This window comes from Sitophilus oryzae, unplaced genomic scaffold (assembly GCF_002938485.1).
Source record: "Sitophilus oryzae breed Bouriz unplaced genomic scaffold, Soryzae_2.0 scaffold_562_pilon_pilon, whole genome shotgun sequence".
NCBI lineage: Eukaryota > Metazoa > Arthropoda > Insecta > Coleoptera > Curculionidae > Sitophilus > Sitophilus oryzae.
Genome location: NW_022147154.1, coordinates 3,033,453 through 3,056,945, shown reverse-complemented (window position 1 = coordinate 3,056,945; position 23,493 = coordinate 3,033,453). Strand labels below are relative to the sequence as shown.

Genomic DNA, 23,493 nt, shown 5'->3' with positions numbered 1-23,493 from the left:
AAAAATGAAGCAGAAATTATGGAAATTGCTCGTAATAAAAATATCTAGTGATTTCAATTTATAATACAGTACTTATGTCATACAGTAAAACTGTATGACTGAATATGTAGAGACTAATTGATTTTGTTTTTGAATAAATTTTATAACCGTAAAAAATATTTCCCTATAATGATGTATTCCTAAAACAAACATGGTTTATACTTTCCTAATATACAGGGTGCTTCAAATTGTATTCGGGAAACTTCGGTAGCGTACTCTGCAAGCACAAATAAGTAAACAATTTCGTATAAATTTTTGTCCTAAAATGTTTTGTTTCGGAGATACAGGGTACAGAAATTTAACTATTATTTTAGCTTTTTCCAAATAATTTCTGATCTATAGTCGACATTTAGGTGAAAATTAATGTCTGGGAGTCCTACTTGTTGGGGGCGCGCCCGGGCGCCACCTATATGTTATTTAACTGTTTTGAAGAGTAATATCTTTTCGTCCGTACCTTTATAAAACTACTGAGAAAAAATAAATTTCCATCGTATTTTATGTAAAAAAGGTCTCTTGGTGAAAACCGATGTCATGATTGACAAAAATTAAACATGTTAACTAGATATTCTTTAGACTTAAACAATAAATTTGAATTGTTTTTGTGCTAAAGGTTCAATAGAAACTGTTTTATCATAATTTTGTCTAAAAAATATGATTAATGTAAAAAAAGTTCCCAAATTTATCGTTTTAGTCAATGACATGCATTTCCATTTCAAATAGCTTGGGAACGGTTACTCGTACCGATTTTTACAAAGATACTTTTTTACGTAGAAAACGACGGAAATGTATATTATTTCACTCAGTAGCTTTCTACAGGTGCAGACGAAAAACTATTACTCATCTAAAGAGTTAAAAAAATGTAGGTGGCGCTCACTACAAGTAGGAATCATATTGACATCGAAATCAAATTTTCCATGTGAAAAAACTCTCAGACTAATTTCCATCCAAATATCAACTATAGTTCATAAATTATTTGAAAAAACCCGAAATAAAAATAAAACTTCTACACCCTGTATCTCCGAAACGAACTATTTTATGGTATACATTTATATGAAGCTTTTTACTTATTTTTATCTGGAGAAGATGCTGGCAAAGTTGCCCGAATACAATTCGGACCACCCAGTATACCGCTTGATTAGTTGATAAGAGTATTATCAAAATCGGCTAATTAACTAAAATCGCTTTTTGTAGAACTTTTTATGCACTTTTAGAAAACACGTGAAGACATATGGAAACAAACACTTATTTCTCAAAGATGTGTGTGTTTTATAGTGTTCAGATCATTAGCTACATCTCGTAAAGCTACATCATAAAAGAAGAAAATGGTCTATATTTTCTCAATCTATCTCTATTAGTTGATCAAAATTAGTAGCTTTATCAAAATCGGTGACTTGAGCAAAATCCACAATTTTTTAAACAAGATCTTAATATAATGTAGACTTACGCAGTAATTCCAAGCGAACCATCTTCTCAAAAGGCATCATTAGCTTGGTGTTGCTGGCCTGACACTTGAACGTCGAGTTTAACTTGTCCCTGGTCACTTCTTTGATTTCCAATTTGTTGACCATCACGTGACCGTCAATGGCTTCCACACGACCTTCTACCATACGGTCGTTTACAAACCATGTTACGGTTGGACTTGGCTTACCTACACAGAAACGAAAAAAGGATTTTAGAGCTCGAACAAAATAGTAGACATTAAAATATTTTTTGAACATTTCAGAGTTTCTAAAACATTTTATGTACATAAAATATATCTAAACAAATATTTAAAAAATATTAAAATATATATAAAATATATTTAGAAGCCTAACAGTTGTTTTTATAAGAAAATTGTTTTGTCGAAGGCTTGTTTCGAGAATTATTTATTTAGTACTACATTCTAGAACTCTATCTAGCTGTTGAGTTATCTTTGACTAGATTTGATTAAATTAGATTTTTTGTTCTATCTTTTTCAAAAAGTTTAATAATTTGTATATTGAACCCTTCATAAATCTCTTGAACAATTGCTTATCATTGCCTAATATAAAGAACTGCATATTTGTCAGACCATCGCGCATCGCACTGACATAAAATATAAGCAGCCGTTTATTTTTCTGATTGACAAAATCTGCACACGGCTTTGTCCATCCATCAATCCTATCAGTTTTAGATGCCTATTGAGTTTGCGGTGCACTTTGCAACAGATTTAGTTAATAAAAAATTAATATTTAAAAATGTATATTGTGACCCATGCGTACGGTAGCTTGTATTGTTCGCAGAGCTGGATTGTAAGTTCGTTAATATTTCACCAGAGAAAACTAATTTAATATACTAAAACTAAAAAGGTTGGGAGCATGGCATATACAGAAAAAAAAACATTCGTAGTTGTTAAAAATAAATGTCTATATTGCATCAGGATAATTCCGAATTACTGTAATTAACATTGCACAATTTGTAAGGTTATGATATAAAAATACTTGTCAGATAAAAAATTATGTGAAATTAATTGGTAAATTTAAAATATGAGAGGTTTAAGGTTTATTCTCACTATACCTTCCGTTTCCATTCCATATCCATTCCATATCCGTTCGGTATTTTTATTGTATTGATGCTGTACGTAAGCTTCCGTTCCGTATCAGTTGCATACTTTTTATTGTACACACAATTAATATCATTTATCAGCAAAATGTTAGCAGAGCTGGTACAAATGTGAAAACTTGACAACGCTGTTTCCGATACGCTTCAGTCCGTCCGCTAAAAAAATGTATGGAAGGAAAGGATATGAAACGGAAGGGAAACGGAACGGATTGTCATATTCATTTGCATGATATAATATTTTATATAAACGGAAGGGAAACAGATGGTAGTGATATGGAAGGTATAGTGAGAATCAACCGTTATTAAGAGTGAACTTAAATAAAATGCCTCAGCAAGTATGCCAGATATTTTAGGTTAAGTTGGGCTCAGAAAAACTCTATCTTAAAAATAAACAGTGAAAATACTGAATCCACAAAAGACAATATCACATTATTACCTTTTCACTGAAATCCCAACGGATTATGTAGATTAACACAGTAAATAGTTTTAAATGATCAAACTATAACCCAGATTTGTAATGGCGATGGACGTCAATAAATTAATCTGACAAACAATTATTCTATGCGCACGATAAGCGCGACCACAGATAACCGCGAGATGATAGCAGTGATGCCCACTAAAGGAAGCTCAAAACTAGTTGGATCAGGAATACAGAACTTTTGCAATCATAATATATAAAATACCTTATATAATATACAAAAAAAATAACTTTTAGTATACGTAATACTGTATGTTCCTGACTTTGCTTATCAGGTCTGCCTTAAATTTTAGTTTGGTTAGTGTTGTATTATTGGCAGGTGTTAGTTCTATAATGAACTTTTTGCCTCTCTCTTTTCTGGTGAATTATTGCTTTCATTATTTTAGAGAATGGTTGGTCATTTTTGAAATCACTTTAGTAGCTTTGTAGAAAGGGTCTGGACCTATGAATGGTATTGATATTTTATCTGCTATTTTCTTGCCTTTGTAACCGTTGTGCTCCAGTATCCAGACTAAAGTAACATTGATACGTTGTCTCGTCCTATTTAAAGCACTAAAAAGGCACACTATCCAATACTAGTCTAGAATTGACATCTATGAAATCGAATGCTTTTAGCGTGGGTTGGATACCTGTAAATATGGCAACTAAATGGTGTGTTATCCATATGTATATCCTGATTTGTTATTTCTTCCATACAATGATGGGTTGCTGTTATTTCTAGATAAAAAATGTTTGGAAATGGAAAACAATTCCTTGATTCAAATTTACTCTCCCTGCTCCCCACATTTTTTGATGTTCTTGAATTCATTCAGCTTAAATGGGTAAACTTTTTTATCTTTCCTACCCCCTAATATAGTTGTTATAAATGATGCTCAAAATATGCTCAAAATAACTGTTTTTTTAATATTTGATATTTAATGTAATGTAATTTAAGTTAAACTACACCTTTTTCTATTTGTTAAAAAAAGATCAAAATTTGTTCATAAACTGAGGCTCCAACAGAATGAAAACAAATATTTTCCTTTAATAAAGCCAAGCAGTATAAATTGCGAACACTTTTCTTTAAAGGAATAAGAGGACGAACTCCGCCAGTCTCAGCTTTATTAAAAAACAGTCCAGCTTTCCACCGGATCTCTCTTAATTAAAATTTGTTTCTGGTGGAATTACCCTGCGACCACCTGCACTTATTCCTAAATTTATATGCACCAAGAAAAGCACCGCGCCGGATTCTAATGCAGAATTGAAACCGTCACTGGGGAATTGCGAAAATTACACCTTTTGTTTCTTTCATAAAAATTTTAAGCCCGGCTTTTGTTACGGAAGAAATCTCGTCTTCTAAATGCTTTTATTGTCATTTACTATTTTAATTTAAGTTATTCAGTCGGGGCGGTTATATTTCATTGGGTTATAAAAATGAGTAAATTTAACACATTTACTCTCTCCGAGGTTTGAAAATGAAAAATAGAACGTTTATTTTCTAGAACAAGTACTGTAAACCTCAAATAATGCAATTTTTATTAGTTTAGATTTTAAATATTAAAAGGTTTAAAAAAATCCATGTTTTCAGATGTATGGATGGAACATGGTATTATGAGAGTGGTACGTAATTTTATCTGCTCAGCTTTTTTTTGTCTCGACTTACTTGACAAAATTAAATAATATATAATAATTAAATAATAATTCCAGAAGGTATAATCTTATAATTAAGTCATCCATGTATTCCAATATGGGAGAAACATGTCAGTAGAAGCACCTTTGTATCTAGCATGGTATCTCTTTAACTTGTTAATTATTCCTTTGATAAAAATGACAATTAAAATATTACAGGGGGCACAAGAAGATATCCATGTCTTCATACAGAACTCTGATAAAAGCAAGTTCTAAAATATCATGAGTTGTAGGTTTGCACCATTGTACCCAGACCTCAGCTTGTTTCACGACATCTCAAAAATGTACAGATTAAAATAATATTAGGTTTTCAAGAAACTATCTACCGGATTGGAAACATAGGAAATCTTTCCAAATAATGGCTCTCCTACTGATTCACGTAAATAGGTATTAAAGATTGGGGTATGCTGAATACACTTGTCAAATTGAACAATTTTGAAAAAGCCGTTTTAACAAAATTTAGAAAAACTGCATTTATTTTTAAATTAAAACTGGACAGGTAACAATGCAAAACCAGGCAATTGTCAACCTACGATAAATTGTCAATATTTGCGGCTTAAATAAAACGGCTTACTCAAATATGTCCAAATTCGGCTTGTGTCTTCATGATACCCAGATCTTTAGAAACCTATTTACTACTTCGCTGTAAAATCAATAGGGGAGCCAATATTTGGACAGTTCAAAATTGGCATATGATTTCCAACGTTGATGCACCACCCGGTATGTTTTTAGATGAGGATGGAAAATGTCTCATCACTATTGACAATATACTAGTTTAAAGACCTTCGCTTAAAGTACTTTAAAGTATAATTTAGAGTTTAAATTAACTAATGAAGACCTTCGCAACAAAATTTGCCAGAAGAAATCAAATGCAGTGAATTGGTAGAAAAAAGTATTAATTAATATTAGTTTCTAACGTGTTGTTTAAGTACGCAATCATGACCACTCTAGAGAAATATTTAAATACTTTTAATATTTTGAATATTACATATAGTACATTTTTTAATATGTGTGCATGATATTAGTCAGAGAAACCATTTTATTTTCCACTTTCTCTACTTTCTTATTATACCGGTCCTGATTTCCTACGATAGCTAATTTGTTATCGAAGTAATCAGGTGGGATTAGTGTTTGGAGGAGCAGCTTGGTTTTATTGGAGAACAAAATCCCGCAGGGAAGTTCCGGCGTCTTCCACTCCTGCAGCTGTCGATTTGATAATTACCGGATTTTCTTTACGAAACCTCAAAACGTAATTTATAAAATAATTGCCTAAAATATTAGATGCTCAGAAATTGTATTTAATCACATCTAATCATATTAAGAATTATACTTTATTTTTATTAGATTAAATACGATTTTGTAAACATTCGCTTATTCAAAAGTGGTAGTAGTAGTAGTATTAGTAGTAACTCTATAGTTATTTAATCATAATCACAAATACGCATCAGGGTTGTTCACAGTTTAGTCTCAACAATATTTTGTGACACTATTCATGGTTTAATTTATTTTACAGATAGTTCACTTTTACAAGAATATTTTATTAGTATATATATATTATATATATATATATATATATATATATATATATATATATATATATATATATATATATATATATATATATATATATATATATATATATATATATATATATATATATATATATATATATATATATATGTTATGATGCTTCTGGAGGATGATTTCACTTTTTAAAAAATTATTTTTTAATTGTAAATTATTTTATTATTTATTTTTTTATTAAAATTATTATTTAAAAATCAAAAATTAAACGGACATTATAACGTGCTTTAATAAATGCAAAATTATAAGTGTTTTTCTATTACAATACATTGGCTTAAATAAAGAATTGATTTGCTGACACCGTGTGATCGCGGCTACGGCGATTTCCACTGCGGATGGCGCAATATCGCTGATGCGGCGATTGGCAGGATGTGGCCATCGGTGTGCTTGACCGGCAAAGGTGTAAAGGTCGATGGAAAACCAATATAACAGCTCCCATTATTTAAAAAGTTGATGCTGTGCGTCGACTTTAAGGATGATTGAGGGACACCGTAATTCGAGGCTTCTTCTTCTATTGGCTCCTCTGGGTGGATGCTGCTTCTTCTTCTGGGCAGGATCTTCCTGAACCTCTGTTGAAGTCTATGAACTTGTGGTTCGGGAGGCGGTGGATCGTTGCCATCAGTAAGACTTAGCGTGGGTGTTCTTCTACGTTGTCGGCACTTGCAACAGATGTAGAAGAGAACTAAAACAATTATTAAAACGATTGTAAAGATGGTTAACCAGTGAAGATGTCTTGAGACAAAGGGTTGTTTGTCATCTTGTCAAGTTCTTCTGAATATTGGTTGAGCCTATGTTGAGCTATATTGAGATCATCCATGTCTAAATGACTCAATTTAATTGGTTTCAGCTCGGGAATATGAAATTTATCTGGTAGATGTGTGCAGCAATCGAAGGGAATTTTTACAGGGTGGCTTCTGCAAGTAACATTTCTGTATTTCTGTATCGGATGCTTGGAATGTATCCGAGTGCTTCCAATAAATGCGTTGCAATTCGGTTGTAGTCGGTTGCTAAGAGTAGAGACGTCTGACATGTTCGGGGTAGTTTGTTTGTCTGTCTCAGAAGTTGTGCTTCACAAATAGCATCGCTGTCAATTGGAAACTGGAGTAGATCAGAGCAAATCTTGACATTAGGTTGTAACTGCTTGCATGTTTCTAGATCTTCAAGAAGTATGTACAGTAAAGAATTGTCATCTCGCGCAATAAATTTTATTGAAGTGGATAAAATGTGGTAAATACCTGTTCGATTATCCAATAATGGAATAGGAAAGATTTTAAAAAGAGTATAAGTTTCAGGTTCGATTAGAGGAATTTTAAGAACAAATACAATTTTATTTTCTGTTTGATAGGCCTCTAATTCTATTATGTCAAGGTATTGACCAATGTTGGAAGAATATGTCGGTAAAGGTAAATTATTTTTAGAGAGAGATTTTGAAATATCTTGAAGAGAAAATACTAGATCTCTAGGTGTGATTATAGAACTATGTAGTATTCTTAAACGCGCGAATGTGATGGCATTCAAAATGTCATTAAAAGAATCTTCTAAAAATACATAACTTTCCATTAGAGATTGGCATATGTCTAGAGCTTTTATTTGACTTTCATAAAATGCAAAATCATCGGATAAATTTGACATAGAAGTTTGAATTTCAGCGATGTTTTCATTAAAACTTTCTTCATCGATCTGCAATTTCTAATAGTAGAATTAAAATTTGATATAACTGATGTAGTAACAGATATTTGACTTTTCAATAAATTTTCTATTTCCCTTTCGTCGCGATTAATTTTGTTAATACATTCATTGTAATAGTCTCCATCTGAAGAGTCTAAATTGCCTGTTATAGATTTAAAAATACTGCCTATACCATTGATTAAGCCGCGTCTTGCTCTTAATTCGTATTTCTTTGTTTCTGTTGTAATTTCTTTAAATTTTAAATTTACAGAGTCAGCGATCTGAGTTAAAAGATTAACGTGCGTTTGTATTGTAGGTTTAAATGATATCATTCGAGGGTTAGATTGATCGAATGTGTCTATTAAGTTAGAAAGAATTTTGTCATTATTAGAAATAGATTGTTTTATCGGTTCGAGTTCCTTATACACTAAAAGAGTCCACTTATTATTAGATACTCGGATAGTATCTTCTTCGTGAAAGAATATTCCAACGGTGTTGTTTATGGGCGTGATGAAGATTTGAGAGATTGTTGTTGGCACTAGCCAGAGAAATCTGAAAAGAAAATAGACTATTCGTAGAATGGTTTTAGTCTATCAAAATTTACTTTTGAAATTTGATTTGAATTTAAATTTTTTAATTTTGCGGAAGTTCCATAAAGTTCTAAAATTTCGAAAGGACCATTAAATTTATTATGCGATTTATCTTTTATTTGAGCTTCTTTAACGTATACTTTATTACCTATTGCAAAATTTGGAAGATTTTTAGAGACTGTTTTATCGAATCGAATTTTAGCTTTTTCCTTTTTCTGATTAGTTCTAGATCTCGCTACTTTATAATAGTGTTCCATTCTATTGTTTAAATCACGAATTTACTTGGAGATTAGTTCTTTTTGATTATAAAGTGTTTCTGGAGGTCTACTTGATGTATGGCCAAAAATTAACTCGTAAGGGGAAAAACCATGTGTTTTATTCTTTGTATTATTATAGCAAATAACAGAATAGGGTAGTATATTAAATGGATGTTCTTCTGGATGTTCAGCCATATGAACTCGAATCATTTCAGTAAAAGGGTTGCATGAAATCTCTCAAGTGAGCCATTGGATTGTGGGTGACTAACACTGGAAAATGTTAGCTTGATATCAAATAATTCACAAAGATCTTTCATTAAATTATTGTCAAATTCTCGACCGTGGTCACAGTGTATCCGTAAGGGGGTACCATAGTGTTGGAAAAACAATAAAAGTGTGTTGACAATGGAATGTGCTTTTTGTCACTAACTGCGTAAGCCTGTGTAAAATTTAGTTAGTTAGTCTCGGATAGTTAGAGCATAATTACGAGTAGGAAATTCAAAAATGTCTATATTTATTCTTTCGAACGGGGTCTTAGGAGTTTTCGTAATGACAAGGGGAGTACTGAGATTTTTACGACAGATTTTGACTTTCTGACAAATCTCACAACTTTTATTAATTTCTCTACATCTTTGTTAAACCATGCCAATTATACTTTTCTTTTATTCTTTTGATAGTTTCATTTATTCCACGATGTAAATTATTTTTTCCAGTGTGGTACTGATCAAGAATAATAGAATTTGATCTTGGTCTGGAGTTTGAACAACATTTTGACATATCTTAAGTTTTATGTCGTCGTCAGTAAAAATAAAAGAGAAAAGTTCTAATATCGGTAGCTCTAAATTATTTTCTATACAGTAGGTTTGTAAAAGATCAAAGTTATTTTTTCCTTTATGAAGAATATAAAAAAGATGTTGAACTACTGTTTCATTATCTAAAGGTAACGGAATAAAAAAATATTTACGATCTTTAACTGTTTTACTATTGAGAATATTAATGTCATGAGAAGAAACATCTGCATGTTCTTCAAATAAATCGTCGTAAAATTTTATTATGTAAATCTTGTAATTTAGTCTGCCAGAAAAATGTGACTATATTTTTATTAGATTTGTCTAATAACTGAGAGTTAGAAATTTCTATTTTAGAATAATCTATAATTGACTTAGTTCTGTATAAATGTACGAATCTATTATATTCTTCAGTTATTGGGTGAGTGTCGTCATTTTCGTCATCATCTGAGTCGGGTACTTGAAAAATAGTTGAAGGGCGGTTATGAATGTCTTTACCTAGGGCTAAAACGGAAATGTTTGATTGAAGATCAGAACAACTTTTAAAATGATTAATTTTTATACGCGACAAAGCATCTGCGTTTTTATTATTTTTCCGGTTTGTACAATATTATAATCGTATTCTTCTAACTTAAGACGCCAACGAGCTAGGCGACTTCCTGGGTCTTTAATGGAAAATAGCCATGTTAATGGACGATGATCTGTTACAAGGGTAAATTTTCTGCCAAAGAGATAAGGCCTGAAGTGCTTAACTGCCCACACTATTGCAGTAGTTCTCTTTCTATGGTGGAGTATTTCGTCTCTGCGCTACAAAGTGTTCTAGATGCGTAAGCTATAGGAGATCTTTCGAAATTGGACCCTGTGAGAGGGACAGCTCCGATCGCAAAGGCACTTGCGTCTGTGGTTAAGATAAAAGTTTCGTCGAAATTTGGATATATTAAGATAGGGTCAGAAATAAGGGCATTTCTTAATTCATTAAAGGCGGATGTGCATTCTGAATTGAAAATAAAAGGAATGTCTTTCTGAAGAAGTTTAGTTAAGGGTTTGGAAACTTTAGCGAAATTAGGGATGAATCGTCGATAGTATCCTGCTAAGCCAAGAAAGGATTTAATGTCTTTAGCACTTAGGAGTGGGAAAATTTTTAATACATGCGACTTTTGACGGATTGGGTTTGACACCATCTTCGGTGATCAGATGACCTAAATAAGCAACTTCCTTTCTTAGGAATTCGCATTTGTCGGGTTGAATTTTCAGGTTAGCTTTGCGAAGACGTTTAAAAACTTCTGTTAATCTTAAAATATGATCATGAATGGTTGCAGAATATACAATAATATCATCCATGTAAACTAAACAACGCTCATTCTGGATACCAAGGAGAATATTATCCATTACCCTTTGGAATGTCGAAGGGGCGTTTTTTAAACCGAATGGCATGCGAACGAATTCGTAATGACCATTTTCGACTGTGAAAGCTGTTTTTTCGATGTCTTTGGGGTTTATTTCGATTTGGTGGAAACCTGAAGCCAAATCAGGGTAGTGAAATATTGACAATTACCAAGTTGGTCCAAGAGGTCAGAAATATTTGGAAGAGGATATTTGTCGTCTACAGAAAGTTCGTTTAGTTTCCTATAATCGATGACTATACGCCACTTAGGTTTACCTGACGCATCAAGTTTTTTCAGGACAACCCAAACAGGGGATGACCAGGGTGAAATTGAGGGACGAATAATTTTTGATCTAACATTTTATTTATCTGTGATGTAACTTCCTCTTTATGAATTTGAGGGTATCTATAGGATCTTGTGAAAACAGGTTTAGCGTTATTAGTGTCTATCGAGTGTTTCACTTCGTTAGTAAAGGTTAGTTTGTCACCTTCGAGATAAAAATGTCAGAAAAATCAAGACAAAGTTCAGTAATCATTTCTTTTCTTCAAAATTTAGATGGTCTGTTCTTAATTGATTTTTAATATTTGTTTCTCTATCGAAAGAATTATTATTTTTAAGATCAGGATTAAAATTAAGAATTATATTATTTTACTAGATTCTGTGTCAAAAGGTTCGATAGTGAAAGTTGAGAAATCGATAGTTTTATTGATAACATTTGCATTGATAATGGAAGTGTAAAATTCGCCAAATTCGTTTACTCGAACTAGAGCATTAGGTAGCCTAACTTTATCTATTTCCTTTGCACATAAAATAGCCTCTGTATTAGATAGATTACAAGATAATTTAAAAAAACTTTTCAGTTCTACCATCTATAGATATTTGATTTTTATTAAGAGATTTATTAAAAGGTGGTTTATCGAGAATGACATTATTTTCTCTCAGTGTAGAAATGTTTTCTGTAACTTTGTGTAATGGTATGGTTTTAAAATTAGTTATAAGTTCTTTTGATTTTAGGTCTATTACACAATCATAGTGTTCTAAGAAATCTAAGCCTAAAATTCCGTCAAATTCAATGTCAAGATTATAAATATAAACTCTATGGGAATCTCCAGAAGAAAAGGGAATAAGAGTAGAAGTATTTATTGAAAGTTTTTGATCTGTTATACCTTGAATCGTAATGTTTTCGGGACGTCTATTGCGATAATTTTTAGCTATATTTTCTTTAAATATAGAAATTCCAGCACCTGTGTCTATAAGTAATTTATATTGATTTGAACAGTCATTAATATAGTATAAATTTTTGGAGTTTACTGTTAGGAGAGGGTTTAGAGTAACTTCTGTTCTGGGAAGTTCAGGTTTGGATTCATATCTTCGAGATTCAGCGCTTGTATCTGCGTCTGAATTTCGGATGTAGAGTCTTGTATTAGGGTGTCGGGTGGTTGGTCTTTGGTTGTAAGATCGAGAAAATCCGAATAGTTATCGGGATTAGGGGTGTCATAGGAATATTCATCGTAATAGTCATTTTCTTGAAAATTACCATTATCGTTTAGATCATAGTTAGGATATTCTTCATAAGAATAGTTATTATTAAAATTGTTATCAAAATTTACATGATGAGCTCTTTGTTGGGGTTGATTAAAATTTCTTTGAAATGTAGGTCTTGAAGATTGATTTTGATTTTGTCCATTAAAAGTTCTTTGTTGACTTTGTTGGAAAGTATTAGGTTTGCTTGCTGAATGAGAATTATTATTATTATTAAAATGAGAGGAATTATTATTAGAATTAGAGTTGTTATTATAATTATTATTATTAGGTAAATGTGGTCTAGAAAAATTAGGGTTAGAATTTTGAGAAAAATTCGATCGATTAATATTTTGTCTACACTGATTACTTAAATTACCAATACGATTACAGTTTGAGCATTTAGGAGGTAAAGAGGGTGTTCGGATAGGTTTTAGAATAGGAATGTTAGATTTACTTGTTTTTTGATTTTCTAAATATGACAATTGTAGTTCTCTACGAATTTTATTTTGTGCCTCTACCAAAGAATTAGGGTTACTTGCCCTAATTAGTTGGCCTAGACGTGGTTCTAAACCAGTAAGAAGAGTGTTTAAAGACATAGTATCTATTAGATCGGTTTGAGCCATTTTTTGATCTCTAGTTAAATAAGATTTTTGAACATAAGAATGCATTTTTGCATTTAATACTTGTAATCTATTAAAGAAAGTTAATGGTGATTCTCCTGATAACTGTTTTAGTCTTTGTAAATCTTGGATAAGAGAGGATAGGTCACGGGAATCTCCAAAATGTAGCGAAAGTAGTTGTTTAATTTCGGAATAACTAGCTGGATTTCGCGAATTGATTAATTGAACAGCTCTACCTCTAAGTTTGTTTTTGATATGTATTATTAGAAAAACTCTCTGTTGTTCGGTTGCCATATCATATGCGCAATCACACGCATTTAAAAAATTGCCTAAAAATATTTGGTCGCCTTCGTATTCAGGGACGATTGAAAAAATTTCGGAAAGTTTATAAGCTTCCAATTCAATGGTTGTACCTTGAGCTGTTGCCATTATTTAGTAAAGATTGAAAAATGTAATTTGACAGTAAATAAAATAGAAATAAAAATTATTAAAATAAAATGTATTTGATTTAAAAAAAAATTATATGAAAAGAAGATTGTTTATTTTTAATTTAAGATGATAATAATATTAGATAGATTTTTCTTTAATAAATATTATATTTTATTTAATAATTTAAATAAAATTATTTAGTTTCTTAAATGTTTACTGATTTTATTTTTTTTTTTTTTTATAAAATGTACTCGAAAATATACTCAACTATTTTATTTTCAAAAAGAAAATATACTTAATATTTAAATAAAAATATTTTCTTATAACTACGTTCAAAATTATTATTTGTATTTATTTTTATTTTATACTGTATTATAAAGAATATATTGAAATATCGAACAGTTTCGAAAAATAAATAGATTTATTTTAGAGATTTCAAAAAAAAATGTACGTGACAAATTCTTGTACTTACATTAATATTATTTCCATGGATTGCCGTGTTCTCGTCGTGACTAACAGGGGCTTCACCAGGTGTGCGGTTCTTTTTTTCGTTAAGGGATTGGAATCCGCCGCTGTTTTCTTGTTCCAGCGTTTTACGAATCCTACACACGACTGCGCCAATTTGTTATGATGCTTCTGGAGGATTTCACTTTTTAAAAAATTATTTTTTAATTGTAAATTATTTTATTATTTTAATTATTTTATTATTTATTTTTTTATTAAAATTATTATTTAAAAATCAAAAATTAAACGGACATTATAACGTGCTTTATTAAATGCAAAATTATAAGTGTTTTTCTATTACAATACATTGGCTTAAATAAAGAATTGATTTGCTGACACCGTGTGATCGCGGCTACGGCGATTTCCACTGCGGATGGCGCAATATCGCTGATGCGGCGATTGGCAGGATGTGGCCATCGGTGTGCTTGACCGGCAAAGGTGTAAAGGTCGATGGAAAACCAATATAACATATATATATATATATATATATATATATATATATATATATATATATATATATATATATATATATATATATATATATATATATATATATATATATATATATATATATATATATATATATATATATATATATATATATATATATATATATATATATTTTATTAATTCTTATTTAAATATTTGCTAAATTTTATGATAGATTTTGACAATTTGTTTTAACTTCAGATTTAGTATTTATTAAACGAATCCAGTACATTTTAGACCTTTCAATCAATACACTTTTTCCATACACCTCTCTTTTGATATCTCTTGTTCTGTGCATATATTTTATTTAATTATTTACTGAGCTAGCTGGAACCTATTTGTAACGGAACCTTGTGAACCTGAGTTCCCGTTATACATCTTCTGATGCGTGTCAAATACTCGGCAGAGAGTAATGGCAGTGTATGCCTAGACCAACTACAATTTTGACAGTCTCTCACTTTACTTATCAGGTCTACCGTTTGACAAGTGTTCTATTATGAACTGTCTCACCTGTCTTTGTCCTGATGAATTTTTCCATCATTCTTACTTTTTTATAAATTATTCCTTTTATAAATAATGAGATTATGAGTATATCCAATTAAATTACGCAAAATCATATTTCCATCGAATTTTAAATTTTCTATCTATTTTTATTTTCTCAAAAGGTTCCAGTTATTATAAGTCAGTGTATTTTCCACAAAGTCTTGTTTAAATTATATAATATAAAATAATTACCTAAAATAGATGCTCAGAAATAATATTTCCTTGCATCTAATCATATTAAGTATTATACTATACCTTTATTACATTAGATAAGCATTTGCTAATACTGGCTAATTCAATTGCGACCTTTACAGATCTATTGTGGTCCTATTATCTTTCATAAAACTTTTTATCGAGGCTAGTAGAATTGCACATTTGCCAAGCCATCACACTAAAATAGAAATTGTTCTGCCATTCATACTTCTGATTGATAGAATCTGCACATGGCTTCGTCTGTTAATCCCATTAGCTTTAAATGCCTGTTGATCTTGCAATTGCCATTAGTCGACCCACTCCAGTTTTGACAATTTCTTTGTCTTTACATATCAGGTATGCTGTAAATTTTGACTTTCTACTATAAACCTAATCTGCCTTTGTCCTGATGAATTTTTCCACCATACAATATTATTATTTATTTTTATTACAAATTAATCTTTTTTGTATAATGAGTTTTTCACAATATCCAATTAGGTTATGTAAAAGCATATTTAAATCGCATTTTAAATTTTCTATGTAGGTTTCTTTACTCAAAAGCTTCCAGTTAATATAAGTCAGTATATTTACCACAAAATTTTGTTTTAATTATGTGCTTTCTGTTTTATTAAGTTTCGTGCCCTTTGATCTTTAATTAACTACGAAACATCGACTTGTATGGCTTGAGTCAACCCTCAGTCTCTTCCCACTTAGGGAGGAGAAATTAGTAATAAATATGGTTCTTCATATTTTTTCTGTACATTTAAGTCCAATTACCTTGCTACAAAGTATGTAATATTTAAAATGTAAAAAAATTGAATTGTGTTACGTCAGGGCGTCCCAGGCTGAGCGTGCATTAGAAGTTTCAAGAGAATCACAATATCTAGAACGGAAATTTTTTGTACATCTTGTTTTACAACGAGATCTATCGATTAAAAATATTTTCAATATGGCGGCACTTCCGGAAATACCCGAAGTTGACAGCAACTTTCTCATTTTAAATGGGTGCCCCCATTTTTTATTACATTAAAAACTTAAAAAAAACAAATTCTCTGTAAAATTTTATGAATTTTGATATTAAACACTCTATACCTAACATTAACTGTTTTTAAGAAAAAAAAATATTTAAAATTTTTGGATGAAAAAAACTGTTAAAAAACTTTGTATAGTTTAAAAGTCAAATTTAGTGATTACCACAGCCACTGTGACATAAAGAGAAGATATGTTGCTATCTATTTCAAAGATGAAGTTGTTCAAATGTCATATAATAATGGCGGTAGATGTCATGGAATTGAGCGATTAAAAATTTATCATAAATCATTTTTTTCAAATGGAAACCCACTTTTTTCATTTAACTGGTGAAAAGTTTTCTCAATTTGTTACTTTTTGAGTATATACATGTTCCTATACCTTAAATAAATCGTTTTTAAGTTATTTAAGATTTAGTTTGAAAACGTACATTTTCCTTGATTATAACCAGTAACCTATGACTTTAAACGTCAAGTGATGTAAAACAATAGATCCGGTCATGTCATATTGTGACGCTTTGTTCAAAAAGCACCATCATTTTCGAACCAACTTTGCGATGTTTCTTTTTTCGATCATACGGAATATTATTAATAATATCAACTATTAGATATCACTAAAGAGCGAAAATACGAGATTTATTTTTATAAATACACTTTTTGAACTCTTAAGCAGGCAGTATTTATACTATAGGAAATTCAAATAATTCGTTTTCTGGCAGATGGAAATAAATTGTCTGACCGTTTCACACTTAATGTCAAAGGAAGCTAGATAAAATCAAGAAAAATATACGTTTTCTAACTCAATCTTAAATAACTTAAAAACGGCTTATTTTAGGTATAGGAATATCTATAGTTAAAAAGTAACGAATTGAAAAACTGTTTCATTAGTGAAATAAAAAAAGTGGGTTTCCATTTGAAAAAAATGATTTATTATAGGTAATTTTTTAATCGCTCAATTCCATGACGGCTACCGCCATTATTATATGACATTTGAACAATTTAATTTTTGAAGTAGATAGTCACATGTCTTCTCTTTATGTCACAGTGGCTGTGGTAATCACTAAATTTGACGTTTAGACTATACACATGTTTTTGACAGGCAGTTTTTTTCGTCCAAAAATTAAAAAAAAATTCTCTAAAACGGTCAATGTTAAGTATAGAGTGTTTAATATCAAAATTCATAAAATTTTACATAGAATTTAACTATGTAATAAAAAATAGAGGCACCCATTTAAAATAAGAAAGTTGCTGTCAACTTCCGGTATTTCCGAAGTGCCGTTCTATTAATAATATTTTTAATCGATAGATCTCGTTGTAAAACAATGATGTGCAAAAAATCTTCGATCTAGATATTGTATTTCTCTAGAAACTTCTAATGCACGCTCAGCTTGGGACAACCTGTATATTAACAACTGTAAATAACCAGAGCGCCATGCAGGTAGAGGGAAAGAATAACCAAATTTCTATTAAAAATCCGAATTAAAGTTGAAACTGGAATTTATTCAATGGCGAATGATTTATGCATGCTTCCGGTTTGGGAAACGGAAATAGAAAACAGTTCGGCGTGCGCCCCCAACCGCCGGTTTTAAATAAATATTTTAAATTATATGGAAAATTTACCTTGCATCGAAAGAACGACCGACGCTGTCGCCCATTGTGAAACCGTGCCCGTTAAAAATAGCGGAGCGATTTTGAAAATTTATGTACCTGTCTCGAAAACAATTTAAAATTTATTAAAGAAATATTTAGAAAAAATAATACCGTATACTCGGATAAAAATAGCGTCATAGTTGGCCTATGAATACATTTTTTGTTTGAATAAAAAGACTATTGAGATTTTTTGATTTTAATCAACATAACATATAGAATCACATCAAATAAACTTTTAGTCACGTGATTGACCGGCAAAACGTTGCCCACTATTACATTTTTTTTAAACAAAATATTTTAAAATGCAAAAATAAATTTATTACAAATATTTAAACAATTATTATTTATATCAACAAAACTCACTTTCTTAACAGCACTTAAGGGACATAAAGGCTTACCACTGCTTTCCCGTTTATAATATTCTAATAAAGTTGCGATGAGTTTTTTGACGGCTATTGAGCTATCTTGTAGAATTCATACTAAAAGAAGTTCTAAAAAGAACAATGTTCGACTGCAAGGTCTGCTACTAAAAAAAATTAAGCTTAAAATATCACAACACAATTAATTTAAACCAAAAACTCGTCATTCTAAATTAAAGTGTCAAAACGAATGACAATGTCAGGAAATAAATAAATAAATGGCAACTTAAACCGCCGGCGGGAAATTTAGATTTCAGTTAGTCAGCCCGACGACGAATATGTTGCCGTGTTCGGCAACAATGAATTTAAAAATCGCGCCCTAAATTACGTAACTAAAAGTTTAATTAGTATCAAATATAAGAAGAAATTAAAAATAAACAAAAAATAATCATGTTTAAAAACATTAAAACTTTTGCAACACAAAAAAACATTAAAACTTTTTGGTTTTACCTCACTAAGTAGTCGTTATCAGGTAGTAATTATTGTTAACAACAGAACGTCAATTGTTCGTAATAGACGCATCTTCTAAAGCAGCTAGTGTTTTTGAATAGTTGTCTTTGTTTGTGTTTTGTAATGTTTGTAATATTTAAATAGTTTTTTCTTTGCTTTTTATATTTTTTGCTTGCGCAGACGGGAGGAAATATACCTCCAGAGACATTAAGATTTTTTTGTCGATTAGGCAAATTGTTTTACCAGTAAAATACCAATCACAAGTTGGTTTCTGTTTGGCTTCAACGGTTCATAACTATTTTATTTAGTAGATCTTTTTTTATAGCAAGAAAAAACAGAATTCTTTCCAGGAAAAAAAAGGAGTTTCATACTATTTTTATATTTATGCATTAAATCGACACACGCCATTTTTTGACAGTTTTGTTTGAAGTTTTTCTTGACACATTTGAATTTGATTGGAATTTTTGCGGATTTGTTGGGCTTTTGTGATTATATTTTATACTATTTCTTAAATAAGGTATTGTTTATTTAGTTATTAATTTTATGCAAAGTGTACAAATTTTGGAAAAAAAATTATATCATAACTTGAATTAAATTGAGATTATTGTGAATCCAGGAAAGCATTGACGAATAGTTACATGTGCCAATCGTTAACAAAGAAAGAAAACATACACACAATAGAATGAAATTACTTTCCATTAGTAAGTAACTATATAATATATATGTTAGTAAACCAAGTAATTATAAAATTATTTTAAAATAAATTAATTTTGTTTTCATTTTTGTATTTTCGTATTTATTTACTACTTGTCAAAAATAGCTCGTATACACCAATTGGACTCATGTGTTTTAGTTGCACATATTATGTATTTTTGTTTTTAAATAATTATATTAACTAATTTGTAAAAAATGTCTATATCTATGTGTCGGATTCATCTCTTCAAAAAATCCCTGGCTATTTCAAAACTTGCAATGTATGCAAATGCACAAAATATAATATTTACTTTTTGTAAACACCTCTGTATTAATCTAACTAAGATCAACTTGTCACCGGTATTTTACCAATGAAACAAATTTGCCTAACGGACAAAAAATGCTTAACGTTTCGGGAAGTATATCTCTTCCCGTCGGCGTCGTCGGAAGCAAAAAAATACAAAGAACAAAGAAAAAACTATTTAAAATATCTAAATATAACAATATTCAAAAACACTCTAGTTTTTTTCAACTATACGTCTATTAAAAACCGTTCTGTTAAAATTGCCTTTATAACAGAACGTCAACGGTTTCCTACAGTGCAAGTGGCGAAATATCTTGAGGATTTTTTTGAAGAAATTAACTAATTGATTTACAACCAAACATATTTTTAACAATTTCAATATCTAATCTAATAAAATAATATCTATAATAATTATCTATTAATTAAATATCTAATAAAAGCGTAATTTTCTTAATTTTCTTAAATATTTGTTTGGTATTCTGAACCCCAAGCAATTCTATATAAAAAATAACTCCAGTCTAACAAATAGCGTTTAAATAAACTAGCCACTAATAACGATTCTTCTGGTAAATTTCCGAAGGCGTTCCACAACATTAGCGCTATTTCGGTCCCATAGACGATCGTTATTTTTCAGAAACAGCCCCCGAAAATAGACAGGGAAGCGCCGAAGTTGGGCTATAAATTATGAAATGCTATAATGACCCATTAGGAGCAAGTGTTCGCGTTTTTATCGTCGCCTTCATTACAACGCCATTTTTCTTTTTAACCTGCCATTAATTTTTTCATAAAGCGATGGAGGGTGAAAAAAGGAGGAAATGCTTTTTTCGCAGAAGAAAAATGTAAATTTTCTGCCGCCAGTCGATGGAGAAAATATGCGGCGGGGTCGGGAGTAAATGAAAAAATATCCGGATTATTATTTTTCCGGTATTCGCGTCCTGGTTCTCTAAATCACGAAATTTTATTAATAATTTTGTGTTAAATTAAAGATCTGAGCTTATATGTTTTAACAAACTGTATATGCTTAATATTCAACGAATATACAGGGTGACTTACAGCCATGGCACGTCAGACGTTTATGGATAACCGGTGATTTTTTTGAAAGTTTGGATTTTTGCCCAGAGAATAACTAAAATAAATTCTGAACAACTGGTAATTGATAAACTCGCAGTCAAAGTTACAGGCGTTTAAAGAACTTCAGTAATAAAAATCTGTTCAAGAACAAGGAATTACAAAGACCCAAAGCTAAGTCATAATACAGTAGAGCTATTAAAAAAGAGGTGAAACACAACCGACAAAACAACCGAATATTATAAGGAAGTAAATAAAAAGGTTAAAAAAGAAATCAGGAAAGACAAAAGAAACTACAACACAAAACTCGTAGAAGATACTATAAATGATAATTGTAAAATGAAAATACTAAAAAGAAAACTTTCTAATGGCAGAACTAAAATAACAAAAATATGCGACGGAAACAACATTATAATACAAAACAAAAATGATATCATTAAAGGCATGGAAGATTTCTACACTACTCTATATTCATCCATATCCCAAAATCAAATAGAAAAAACAATCATCATGAATGTCGGATATTCCAGAAATTACACAAGACGAAATAACCACAACACTGAAACAGATGAAGAACAACATATGTCCAGAAGAAGACCAAGTCAGTACAGAAATGTTAAAGCTAGGAGGAGAGAGACTGTACGAGAAGCAATAAGTGTACTGCTGAATAAATGCTTACATGCCGGTAAAATTCCAATTAAATGGTGTAACTCTGAGGTAATACTACTCTCACTCAAAAACGGTGACAACACAAACATCGAAAATTATTATAGACTATATCCCTTCTATCACATTTATATAAACTATTTACAAAAGTTATAACTAATCGTTTAACTTCAAAATTAGATTTTTAACAACCCGTCGAACAAGCAGGATTTAGAAAGGGATATAGCACGATAGATCTCAATACAGTCCGTACCGTTATAGAAAAATGTACAGAGTACAATGTACCTATACATTTAGCATTTGTTGACTTTCAAAAGGCTTTCGACACCATTGAAATATGGTCAATATTAGCAGCTCTACAAAATGCAAGATTAGACTCAAGATATACTCAAATCATTGAAAATATTTACCAGGATGCAACAATTCATATTATATTAGATGCAACAACTACGACCAACAGAATAGTATTGGATGGAGGTATGAAACCATGTCACCATGTCACCATGTCACCTAAACTGTTTACTCTAGCACTAGAAGAAGTATTCAAAAAGTTGCAATGGGACACCAAGGGCATTAGCGTAGATGGTATCAAACTAAACCATCTCAGATTTGCAGATGATATAGTTCTAATAGGTAACAACATCACAAAACTAGATGAAATGTTAAATGAATTACATCTATCAGCTGCAAAGATAGGCCTAAGTATAAACTTTAATAAAACAAAAGTACTGAGCTCTGAAGATACCAACATATACAGGGTGAGTCTTAAATAAGTGCAAAATTTTCAGGGCTGCTTCATTTGCAAATAAACTCTTAACAACTCAAAGAGCTATGGAATGATGTATGCTAGGGGTCTGTCTGTGAGACAAAATTCGTAATGAAAACACCAGGAGGCAAACAAGAGTTACCGATATAATTCAGGACTATAAGAAGTGTTGGACGTCCACAGAAACGTTGGGTGGACGACATAAGGGAAGTGGCAGGTAAACGGTGGTTAAATACAGCACAAAACAGGGAAACATGGAAAAGGATAGGAGAGACCTATATCCAGGAGTGGATGAAACAGGGTTGAGGAAGAGAAGAAGAGAATTCTATAATAATTGTTTCGTTTAAATAAAATCGTTACTATAACATAGATCAGACTCTATAAGTATCAATTAGATTTTACTTGAAAAAATAACTAAATAATTGCAAAAACAGACAGTTGTATGCATAGAAGACGTGTATGAAATTTCATAAAGATAATTATAACAATCTCATAGTTATTACTAAAAAAGTGTTTTTTTTTTAGAAAAGTTTACAACCCTGCATCTTAAAAGTTAAGATGTTTAGGACACACATTCATATGAAGTTTTTTTTAAATAGGTCCAAGAATCGTCCGCTTAGATATTAACATGTCATTAAGGAACACCCTGTATATGAATAGTCAATCTTTTATACAAGTGTAGAGGTTGGGCGGCTAGAACAACAATGAATATAGTGACCGAAGGAACTTTTTAAGTACGAACAATAATAATTCTATTTCTCTCTCTCTTTGAAGTTCTGTACTGCAACACGATACCCTCCCTAGAAAATAGTTCGTTCGATCCTTGAAACAATCTCTTAGATTGTCTGGAAGCGGAGGATTATCGAAGAAATCGTGGGAAATAGAGGTCAGAGTTTATTTAAGGAGAGAGACAAGACGCCTTTATATGAAAGGCTGTCTATTGATCGACCTGTTGAATTTTGTAGGGTTGTACAATTTGCTAGAATAATATTTGAATAATAATAAGTCACGTGAGTTCAACAATCTAATTAGTTTGATGTATTAATTTGGCTTGTCAAATTAATTTGAGGAAATAGAGGCAGTTAATTAATTTAAATTAAATTAAATTAAA

General features: G+C 30.8%; 1 protein-coding gene across 1 annotated transcript in view; it reads right to left on the bottom strand.

Annotated features, from left to right (window-relative positions):
- Positions 1-23,493, bottom strand: part of LOC115887301 (hemicentin-1-like) — a 662,438-nt gene that overhangs the window by 81,264 nt on the left and 557,681 nt on the right. Inside the window, exon 5 of the mRNA XM_030906694.1 lies at positions 1,484-1,687. Coding sequence (XP_030762554.1) covers positions 1,484-1,687 — 204 coding nt within the window. The remainder of the gene's footprint in view (positions 1-1,483; positions 1,688-23,493) is intronic.